The sequence below is a fragment of the Nannobrachium achirus genome, assembly GCF_963921795.1.
Source record: "Nannobrachium achirus genome assembly, chromosome: 5".
NCBI lineage: Eukaryota > Metazoa > Chordata > Actinopteri > Myctophiformes > Myctophidae > Nannobrachium > Nannobrachium achirus.
This window is the reverse complement of record NC_137814.1, coordinates 53,779,840-53,791,107: the sequence shown is the minus strand read 5'-3', so window position 1 is coordinate 53,791,107 and position 11,268 is coordinate 53,779,840. Positions and strand designations below refer to the sequence as shown.

Here is an 11,268-nt window from a genome sequence, read left to right as displayed (position 1 = left end):
TGCTGTTTTCCGGAATGATGAACATCAGAGACGTGTATAGAGCATATGCGGGGTGTTGCCTCCTTCAGTGGAATCAAATAAAATGGCTGCGTTCATCTAAAGTGGACAACGTTCTGTGAAACCTCAGACCTCAACTGATCACGGCACATTTGCAACTGGGGAAACCTTTGAAAGTGGTCCGGTGGCGTTGTCACAGAATGCACACTCCCCCCATGTCTCAAGAGTTCCCTTCTCTTCTGAGCTCTAAGTGTCCCAGTAAAGTACTGGCTGTGTTTTTGGATCCTGACGCCAAGAAGAAAAAAACAGAACAGGACTTTGAATGTGTCCACCCCCCACCCCACCCCTCACCCCCCTTTCAAGTCCTCAGAGCTCCATTTAAGTAAATTTTTAATGTCAAAAGAATGGAGAGAAGCATCACTGTCTCATAGCCGGGTACCTCTCGGGTTCAGGAGAGGCATTTCCTTTTGTTTCTAGATGTACAGTTTGTCATGAGATTGTTGTTTTTTTGTCAATTTCTTTTTGTATGAAACTATAATAGAATTTGTGCAAAGTTTACCAAAAGATTGTCTCGAGCTGTTCTTTTGTGTGTTTTTACTGCCTATTGTTCAGAGTGGGTCAACATGCTTGATTTTTAAAGATATGTTTTTGGGCTTGTTATGCCTTTATTGATAGGACAGTAGACTGACAGGAAATGGGGAGAGAGATGGGGAATGACATGTGGCAAAGGTCGTCCGGATCGGGAATCGAACCGGCGACGCCAGCAGGCATCATAGCCTAGTATGTGGTATGCGCCTTGACCACCAGGCCAGCGGGCGCCCCAGCATTCACTATTTTTACATTAGAGCTTGTATGGTCCAACGATCCTAGCCGAGTATTACGAACTGTAACTGCAGGGGTTGACACTAACGGTTGCCCGACTGCCCGTGGCAAGTAAATAAATGTTGGGGCAAGTGAAGTTTGATCTCCCGTTGCTCCGACGGGCAAATTTGAGTTGGGAAGCATCTCTTTAGTTCGCTATTAACAACACAAGATATCTGTGATATTTAAAATAAATCACATTGTATAGCTATTGAGATATTTCGCATAAATATTGAGGTGCAGTATGTCCATATCTCGGCTCCAGAATTCGCAAAAAGAAATGTTAAAATGAACCGTAATTCAAATTTTTACCTATCACAATTTAACTTTCAGCAAGTGGACATGACCTTTAGAGAAAGTATAACATGACCTGTATTTGTCTGACGGGAAACTGCCTCTGAGACCATAGTGTTTGTTAACCCTTGACTGGAAGGTACTGATGTGGTCCTAAAACCAAATCAGACTGGTGACCATTACCATATTAACTCAAACAGCCTTGGCTTAGATGCTTAATTCATATACGTATGCCACAGTTGCACAGTGAGACTGGGAAGATAAGACATTGACCATGAAACTATAAATGGTATGGATTTACAGTGACAGTGCAGGATAACATTGCACTGTCACTGTTATCCTGACATTGTGTCTACCGCTAGAAAAAGCTTAAATGCCTGGAAAGCAGAAATCACAAGCATCCGCCAATATAATGAGTTCAAATAGCAGAAACGGCACCTTTCAGTATAAAACACATTGTCCCTGGAATGGACAATCAGGTGTAGGACATGTAGAAAACAGAGAGTAAGGAGTGCATCTGAGTAAAAATCTCCCGGGAAAGGTGCTCTTTGGTTGTCAGGTGACAAAATTGATGCAAAAAAAGTTAGACCAAGGCACTCTTGACTGTCACCCTGAAGAAGGCATTATGTGCTGCAACACGTAGGTGAATTTTTTATTCTTGCCAATATGCATTAGCCCTAAAATAAAGGCTTTTTAACTGTCCCTCAAGAGTGCCTTGGTCTAACTTTTTTTTGCAGGTGTAGGACATATTGAAATGGCACATTCCTCAAATTGTAATATGACCCACTTCACCTCAACTCATCCCCCACACACCTCAGTCCCACGGCTTTCAGTCACTTGACATCTCTCACCACGAGAACATTTTATTGATGGAAATTACATTAGAGAAAAGCAAAAAACAAAAATATTAGCTTCACATTTATTATACAGACTGGAATTTACAGTTATAAGTTTGTGTGAACATTTGTAAAAACAAAGAAGGTTGTTTGGTCCCTTTACAGAATCAGAACAACGGAGCACTTTGGAAATGTCTTTTTTCACATTTATTCTTTAGTCTTTTAAGTCCTGGGCATCTCTTTCTAGATGGGTATCCGTATCTGTCCCATCTACACAGAATCATCATTGTTAAAGCTGCAATCCATGAGTGTCATCATATGTCCTAACCAGAGAGAAGTAACCATCTCCTGCGTTGGAGACCAAACTTGTCCCCAAGCTGGCCAGGGGAGAAGATGTGCAGTGCACATGCCTTGTGAGCTTCAGGTAGTACTACTACTCGTCAACCAGTAGATGTCCTACTTGACACAAAAGGAGGGATCACCTCCAAGACCACCCTACCCACACAACCAACCACAGATGTGCTAGTTTGTACAGTGGTTCTCAAAGTGGATTCCAGGGACTCTGTGGATTCCTTTAGGGGGGTCTAAATTAAATTGACCAATACAAGACAAGTCTGTAACTCTGGTTCCATTTGTACACTGTCAAGAGTTAAGGGGAGACCTTGAAATGTTAAGTTTGAGAAGCCCTGCCATACAGCCATACAGTATCAGATTGGTTAAAACAACGTGTCATTCATTCAAAATAAAGTCCTGGATTGCATCTTTAATTCAACTGAGAGTGCAACACATCATGGAACCAGACGGGCCCGCCCAACAATAACAACGGGAGTACTCTCAGATCGGCATGGTCTTCCCACCAGTCACGGTCCTTTTGATGGCGGAAGCCGCCAGTCCTCCCATGAACTTGATGCCGGCGCTGCCGCCGGGCAGCAGGGACACCACGTAGCCGACGATCACCGCCACCTGCACGATGGCGCCCAGCGCGGTGAGCACGGTGCTGTGGAGGCTGAGCGCCGCGTACAGCGTGCCGCCCAGGGAGCACATGTACACGGCGGCGCCGGGCGTCGGGAAGCCGATCAACCGACTGGGTCCCCGGAGCACCGCGGCCCCGGCGATGGCGAACAGCGAGCCCAGGGACCACAGCAGCGCGAACTTGCGCGCGTAGAGCAGCAGCAGAGGCGCGTACAGCGCCGACAGTCCGAAGCACAGCGCCGAGAAGGTGATGCACACGCCGAACGCCACCAGCCGCTGCCGGCGGCTCATCCCCGGCAGACACGGGTCTGGCTCCGCGGACCACGGCCAGGAAAAGCCGCTGCTGCTGCTGCTGCTGCTCGACGCCGCGGAGCCTCCTCGGCTCGACCACCTCCCGAACCAGCTGCCGGCCACCGGGTCGCCGCCGTCGCCCATGTCTAAGGACATGCTGGAGCTGGACTGGGAGATGGTCTTGGCCCCGCCGCCGCCTTTGGACTGGGCCAGGTACGCCTGCAGGTCTCGGTTCAGGTCCGCCATGGTGACGAGGTGAGTCCAGTCCGAGAGAACCAGCTGGCGTTTGTTGACAAAAATCTGCTCTTCCGGTTGTTGTTGCGAGAGTGAGTACAAGGTATTTGTTTTTGCCTTTTAGACTTGTTGTGGAAGTGAGTTATTTGTGAAACTGGAGAGGAGAGTAATGCATGAATTCATATCACGTGTAGACGTGTTACTAGATTACAGATGTGATACTACTAGTGGAGTAGTATTAGAAATACTTAAGGCATATTTCAACCACGAATGTTCAAAATGGCATCCTCTGCCTCACTCAAAACCATAAGGCAAAATAGCACCCTATGCGCGCTGGGAGCCACGCAGGATAAGGATGTGATGTCATTGCTTTTAAGCAGGATGGATGTAGATCATAGATTCGATGTGATGTCACTAATTTAAAGTAATTTATTTTAATGACGTAAATGCTCAATAATTAGACTACAGAGAATCCCTGCTAATCATTTTTAGGGAATCACATTGTGTGTTTGCGCTTCTGCTGCTGCGTGCGTGTGCGTGTGTGTGTGTATGCATTATAGTTCTAGCCCAGCTTTCATCTTTTCCTGGATACACAATCAAAATTGTCATACTAAAGTGGATTTTATCAGTATTGGTCGAGCTTCACATGACGGTTAGCTTGCTGCATAATATAGTCACGTCGGCAACCACACTTACAATTTCCAATTTCTTCTTTCTAGTTATTGTGGGCTCACCTGAAAGGCATGAACACTATGTTATCTTCATTATTGTGGGCCCATGACAGTTAGCACGCTGCAAAATATCAGTACGAGCGAGCCCACACTGTTTCGTAGGAAACAGTATATCTAGTTTATATAGATGCCTTAATGGTCCACGTCACATTGATATAAACCAGTATGCGCACGCCGGTCGGCACCAAATGAACCACCGTTCATAGGATGCAATGGATGGCACTCGTGTTTAAAAATGCATTCCATCAAACTTTCAGATGCCGTTTTTCTCCCAGTGTGGAGGAAGAATGCTTAGGATTTTTACTGTAAATTCTCACTCTTGAAATATATAATCCTTAGTTTCTGTTGATTGTAAACAATAATAGCGATTCAAAACAGTTGTCCTTCAAACCCCACCTCTATTCACCGTCATCAGAACAGAGGGAGCGCTCCTCATGATCACCCACTCGATCCACTGGATCACCAGAGCGTCTACTGCTCGCCCAGCTGCAGTCCATGAAGCCTAATTATGCTCCGTCCTGCGACGGTGTCGCGCGCAGAGCCGCAGACCTCCAAGCTCAGAAGGGTTGCATACTTGCATTGGTGACGCGATGTGAGTTTGTATATCAGCTACTCTTGACGTGGAACACCGTTGCGCAATGAAGTATATGTCTCGATAAGGGCGCACCCACGGGAGCACCTCACTAGCACACAAGAGGAGGTTGAATAACCAGTGCTCCCCAAAACAACAGGTTTGGGGATCTGTTGGGAATTGATTACATGATACAGTCAGCTGTGCATTCAGTCTCAATGTTTGTAAACAAATAATTGGCCTATTGTGAGTTCCGTCGCAGACAGTACAAAGGCAGGGCCCTTAGCCAATGAGGTGCAATTGAGGTGTGGCAAATCTGGGAGTGGTGTTAGCTGGAATATTGGTTGAGCTTCACATGACAGTTAGCACGCTGCAGAATATAGTCACGAGCGAGCCCACACTGTTTCGTAGGAACAGTATTTCTAGTTATTAGTGTGGTTGCTGTAAGCAACACATTATTGCGACCGAAGGTCGCATATACTCTGAAGAATCGTGTCGCTTGAGTGTCCTTCCTTCCGTCCTTCCTTCCTTCCGTATCCTCGTGACCGTCCTTCTGTATCCTCTGTGATGCCGGAGTCATTGGCTGTCTAAACATGGAGATGTGGATAACACTATATATGGAGATAGTCTAGTCCAATATGTCATATGGGACTACTGTCATAGACAGTAGCCATTGTTAATCCGGAGTCAATGGCTGACTGTCTGTACAGGAAGTGATGTCACATGACATACTTTTTATGCCCATATACTGTATGAGTCCTAACATGGAGATGTGGATAACACTATATATGGAGATAGTCTAGTCCAATATGTCATATGGAACTACCGTCATAGTCACAGCCATTGACTCCGGCCTAACAATGGCTACTGTCTATGACGGTAGTCCCATTATGACATGATGGACTGGACTATCTCCATATATAGTGTTCTCCACATTTCCATGTTTAGGCCCCATCGCTCACACCCTAGATGGGGTTGGCAATAGGGCCTTTCTGTGTGGAGTTTGCATGTTTCCCCGTGTCTCCTAGGGTTGATACCCTCACAAAAACATGAACAAACTCCCCCCAGAATGATAACAACTAGAATCGTCAGAGAAACACTGTGGTTGGCCAGATAGTCAAGAATTGGCGCCCTTTAGGGCGAGGTCGCATGTCACCCTGAGGTGTCTTACTAGTAGTTCTAGCTCAGTTTACTTTTTAATGTTCCGGATAAACGTTAGAGTAGACAATCAGGAAGCAGCATTTTCAGTGACGTCACCATTATAGAGTAAGTCTGTTGAGTTCAATTCACCGTTTGTCAGCCTTCTGATTGGTCCCTGAGACTCCCTGACTGGCCAACCAGAAAAATACATTCACTTTTTGCAAGCGGGGGTGGAGTTCTGCAGTCGGAGAAAGTGGGAGCCGTCTTTCACCGGCTGTCCGCACTGCGGAGCACGACCAGGCCGCTCGCGACCATAGCGTTTGCGATCATTGTAATGAATAAGCTTCAACAGACTAGTTCACATGGACCTTATCAATGGTCTAACTTGTTACGTTTGGGTACATATATTTTAAATGGGCCGAATTACGAAAAGCCAGCCTATTTTGTGAGGAGAACAGATTATAGTTCTCCTCTTCCTACCCAAGATGCAATGCGCGATTTCTATTCTCTCTCTGATCCAGAGGATTAAACTAATTAAAACATATATTTTCGGGGGAAAATTACTGTTTTGCTATGTAATTACTGTACCTTTTTCTTCCCTTTTTATTAATATCATGTAGATGTGTTTTTTTGGTACTTTATATAGCTGTAATGAGGCTATGAAGGAAAAAAAATCCCATCCACTTCCACTATAAAAGAATCTGCAATAGTGATTCTGTCCCACTGGGATTAAACAAATTAAAACATATATTTTCGGGGAAACCCCCTGTTTTGCAATGTAACTACTGTACCTTTGTCTTCCCTTTTTATTAATATCGCCTAGATGTTTTTCCTTTGGTACTTTAAATTGCAATAATGAGGCTATGAAAAAAAAAATCCCATTCACTGCCACTATAAAAACAATCTGCCCAGGGTTAATGTCCCATCATAGTAACAGGGCAGAATGGGGCGGGATTTGCAAAAGCCTGAATTGGGGAGCTGGTGCTAGCTTGAGGATTGGTCAAGCTTCCCATGACAATCGGGCTATCCAGAAAATACATAGACAACCACACTTACAATTTCCAATTGCATGTTTCTAGTTAGTTGCATAAGTAGAGCATGCAAGTACTGTAATCGGCTGGGTATGTACAGTATGTAGGTGACTGGGTTTTTTGAAGACCCTAGCCCTGAAACGGCTGGGAATGTATGTATGTATGTATGTAGGTGACACCTACAGCCAATGAGGGACCAGCATTCCTGGTGATGTCAGCAGAGTTTGGTATATAAGAGCGCTCTTGGTAATGTCTTCATTAATGGGCGAAGACATTAGGGACATGAGGCCAGCAGTGCACGCCTCGTGGCTAGTGACCGACCGATAGACTTTTTTGTGATCCGATACGATACCGATTCTAGAGAGGGGAGCCATCACCGATACCGATACGATACCGATATATACATAAAACAGGCCTTTTAGTCTTTATTAAAGAGCCACAGACCTCCAATCTGCTATGCTCTAACTGGACTGGAGTCTCATTTCTCTCCTAAAGCCCTTGAATATGTTGGAATATGATTAAGGATTACTGTGATTATCACATTTCACATCGCACAAACCATACTTGTAACTTTCACTAGCCCCTAAAAAAGTTATATCGGTTATATTGGTCGCATATCGGTTATATCGGTCATATCGGTGCATAATGGTCGCATATCGGTGCATACCGATATGGCCAAAAAGGTCATATCGGTGGCCGATATATCGGTATACTCGTGGCGCACGCTTCTTGCGCACAAGTAGGCCATGTGTGGCTACTTGAGCGTGTGTGAGACGCAAGTTGGCACCTCGACAGAGTGAAGTTCTAATTGTATTTATTTTATGTTTTGTATCTGCTTTTGGTAATCATGGCAGCCACTTCTTTTTCTTCTACCTACCCTAGCCAGTTCCCACTTGATGTTGTGTGGGAGTTCTGTCTGCTGCAGCCCATACTGAATAACTGCCAGTTTGCATAATGTCTTGAGACTAGGACTGAAGTCTAAGACGTGCAGGTCATTGGCGTGAATTCGTCCGAATTCACCCTCAAAGAAGATGATACGATCTCCCATCATGCAACTGCACATCCTATACATCAGACCGGGGCGTTTCCCCTTGGGTTCAACCTTCTTCCAGGAGAAGGTCCCTGGGTTGAATTTCCACAGGTCACTGCAGGGCTGACGAATAATATCCCGACCACCATATATGTACAGCTCTCCATTGTAGGCAAATGCTGAGTGACCCTGCCGCCGTTCTGGTAGAGGCAGTGCAGAAGGCATGTTAAGCCAGCGGTCTGTCTCTGTGTCAAACACTCTGACGGTATCCCCCTGCCCATCGAACCTGTCCCTAAATACAAACACCTTTGTCCCGATGATGGTAGAAGAGCTCCATAATGAATAAGGCTCTGGGGTTCCTACGCTGGAGTGAATTAAAGTGCAGACCATTGTGGCGGTGTCCAGCCTGTACATTACATTTATATATAAGAGTATGTATATATACATGACCTTTCCCAAGGCACAGGCCGAGTGGCCCGTGTCTGAATGTGGGAAAGTGCCAGAAATCTTGGGTTTAGACCATAGGTGGGTGTCAACATCAAACGCATAAATCCCCTCCCCTGTACTCCCTGCGCAGATGTAGACGATACCTTCTATCAGCACAGCTGTGTGGACCACAGAGGGAGCTCCAAGGTGGCGCTCTCCTCTTCCAGTTGTCATAGGTGGCACCGTCCGCCAGCTTAAATCCACTGTGTTGAGAACATGCACACCAATCCTCCTATTGCCACGACAGAAGCAGTACACCTTGCGCTCCACCGCAATAGCCGTATAACAGGAGGAGCCTCGTAGTCCGTTCCGAATCACAGCCCAGGAGAACATTTCTCACACTGCAGTTTAAGTATCTGTATATGAAGTAGTGTCGTATGCACAGTGTATGTGTGCTCTGTATATGAAGTAGAGTCGTATGTACAGTGTATGTGTGCTCTGATGCTTCTGTAGACAAATGTCTCACAAGGTTTGGCGAATCCACAAAGACGGTGAGCTGTGGTTTTTGGCCAGTCAAGGAAGTCGATGGCTGTTGATAGACTGACAGACTGATTCACAGTTCTGGTAGTCCTCCTCCGCGCTACGACAGGCTGTGGAGCAGTGTTAAAACAACTAGTTCAGAAGCTCTTAATCTCGGCTCGCTGGTAAAAGTTGCTAAATGGCGATGTCTGTAGTTGACATATCATTTTAAAGGACATGCATGTGATGACGTATATACATGCAAATATTACTATCTCAAATGTTTGCTTATGGGGGGGCCCTGGAACAAAATATTTTGAGATGGGGTCTGCTGCCAAATACACATACATAATTATGGGGGTCTTTGACATGAACAAGTTTGAGAACCACTGATATAAATTGGGATTTAGAAGACGTTTTTAGAATCCCCTTAATTGGCAGTGGGGCGGCAGTGAATCACTTGGGAACCAGTTCGATCCTGGGCTCCCGCAGAGTTATTGTCAAAGTGTCCTTGAGCACGACTCTGAACCCCTAGATGCTCCCGATGTGCAGGTTGGTTTCCTCCGCCATCGGTGTATGAATGTGTTTGTGAATCGGTGAATGTAACGCACTATCTATGTCAAGCGCTGTAGATAAAGGCGCTATATAGACTAAATGCATGCACCATTTACCATTTATTGTTGCCAGACCCATGAAATGGGTAGGCCTACATAAGCAAATGTCGGTCTGTCTGTCCGGGTTTTCTATATAAAGGGTATATATGATGATGACATGATGATGACATGCCTACAAAAGGCATGATGTCATAAATGATGATGACAGACAGGGGGTTGGCAGAACCGGGGTCTGGCACAACCAGGTTGACCTGGTCTAGTTATTACTTACGCCAGCAGAGTGTGCAAGTACTGCGTTCGGTGGCGTATCTGTCGTGTAGCTGTCTGTCAATAGGGAATCAATTGGTCGAGCTTCACATGACAGTTAGCTTACTGCAGAATATAGTCACGTCAGCAACCGTCAGCAACCACTCTTGCAATTTCCAATTGCAACTTTTCTAGTTATTATAATTTTCCTGGATACACAATCCAGACTATAAAAAGTCCTGAATTGAGTTCAATGGGGGAGTGGCCAGTGGTGCTAGCTGAAGGATTGGTCGAGCTTCACATGACAGTTAGCTTGCTGCAGAATATAGTCACATCAACCACACTTGCAATTTCCAATTGCATCTATCTAGTTAGTGTGGTTGGCAGTAGGGCAAAAAAGAAAACAAATCACACCCAATGTGAAGTGAGCGGTGGTCGTGCTTGCATAATGTCTTCAGACTAGGATTTAAGTCTAGGATGTACAGGCTATGCTACACACACACGTTTTGCTATGGCTGAGAGAAATGGCTACAGACACACACGCAGCCACTCTATGGAGTGGTTTACCACCGCTCAAAAGAAAACCGTTTTTCTTTTTTTTTAACTTGCGGATATGCAACATCTGCTACTTTTGTGTGGCGCTGTAGCATGATCAAGTAGGGCAGGGGTTCTAGAACCTTTTTAGGCCGTGACCCCCAAAATAAACATATTTGAACTGGGGACCCCCACCCTGACAAGCACTTGGAATTGTAGGTATTACATTTAATGTGACTCGGTTCTGCAGATAAATATTGTGAAAATAGCAGATCTACATGCTCCTACAACACCTTGCAACCAATGTTCGCCTCTTGCTTACTTAATAATTTATTTGACAGTTTGGCCAGTCTTGAAAGTCCTTAAATTGTCACTTTAGAAATGTGCAGATACCATGCATCCACACGTTTCCGACGTCCCATTGTGCATTGCACAGCCGTTGGGCGGCAGTTCTGGCTTCGGCAGCTGAGCTGATCTACAAGCTCACAACGGCCGCATCTGCGACATGACCAGCTAGCTGTTCTCAGCTGTTTTCTACATGCTTACTGGATGTGTCATACTGTGAGTTGGTTTGTTTACCATTGAGTGAGAAAAAAAATGACATTAAGCTAATTATCTCAAAATAATTTGGGGACCCCACTTGGGGTCCCGACCCCAAGTTTGAGAACCACTAAAGTAGAGCATTACATTTAGAAAAAAACACAAAAAGTTAAAATATGGAGATGGAGTTTATGCCTGACACTTGTTTGACCATGGAGGGGGGGGGGGGGGAACGTTCTGACAGTGACTACAATGTTTGAACCAGCTGCTCTACTGTCAGTCTAAAATTAATCAGTCTCTTCTATTGGCTGGCCAGCTCATCCAAGCACAACCTTTTTAGGGTATGTGGGGGGGTTGTGTGTGTGTGTGTGTGTGTGTTGTGGGGGGAATCATTCTCAAGA

General features: G+C 45.4%; 1 protein-coding gene across 1 annotated transcript; it reads right to left on the bottom strand.

Annotated features, from left to right (window-relative positions):
* Window positions 1-1,999: 1,999 nt before the first annotated feature.
* LOC308285696 (vesicle transport protein SFT2C-like) lies at window positions 2,000-3,510 on the bottom strand. Its single transcript, XM_080726541.1, has one exon. It carries the CDS (start codon window positions 3,495-3,497, stop codon window positions 2,823-2,825), a length of 675 nt encoding a protein of 224 aa, XP_080582667.1. The 5' UTR covers window positions 3,498-3,510; the 3' UTR covers window positions 2,000-2,822.
* Window positions 3,511-11,268: the final 7,758 nt, after the last annotated feature.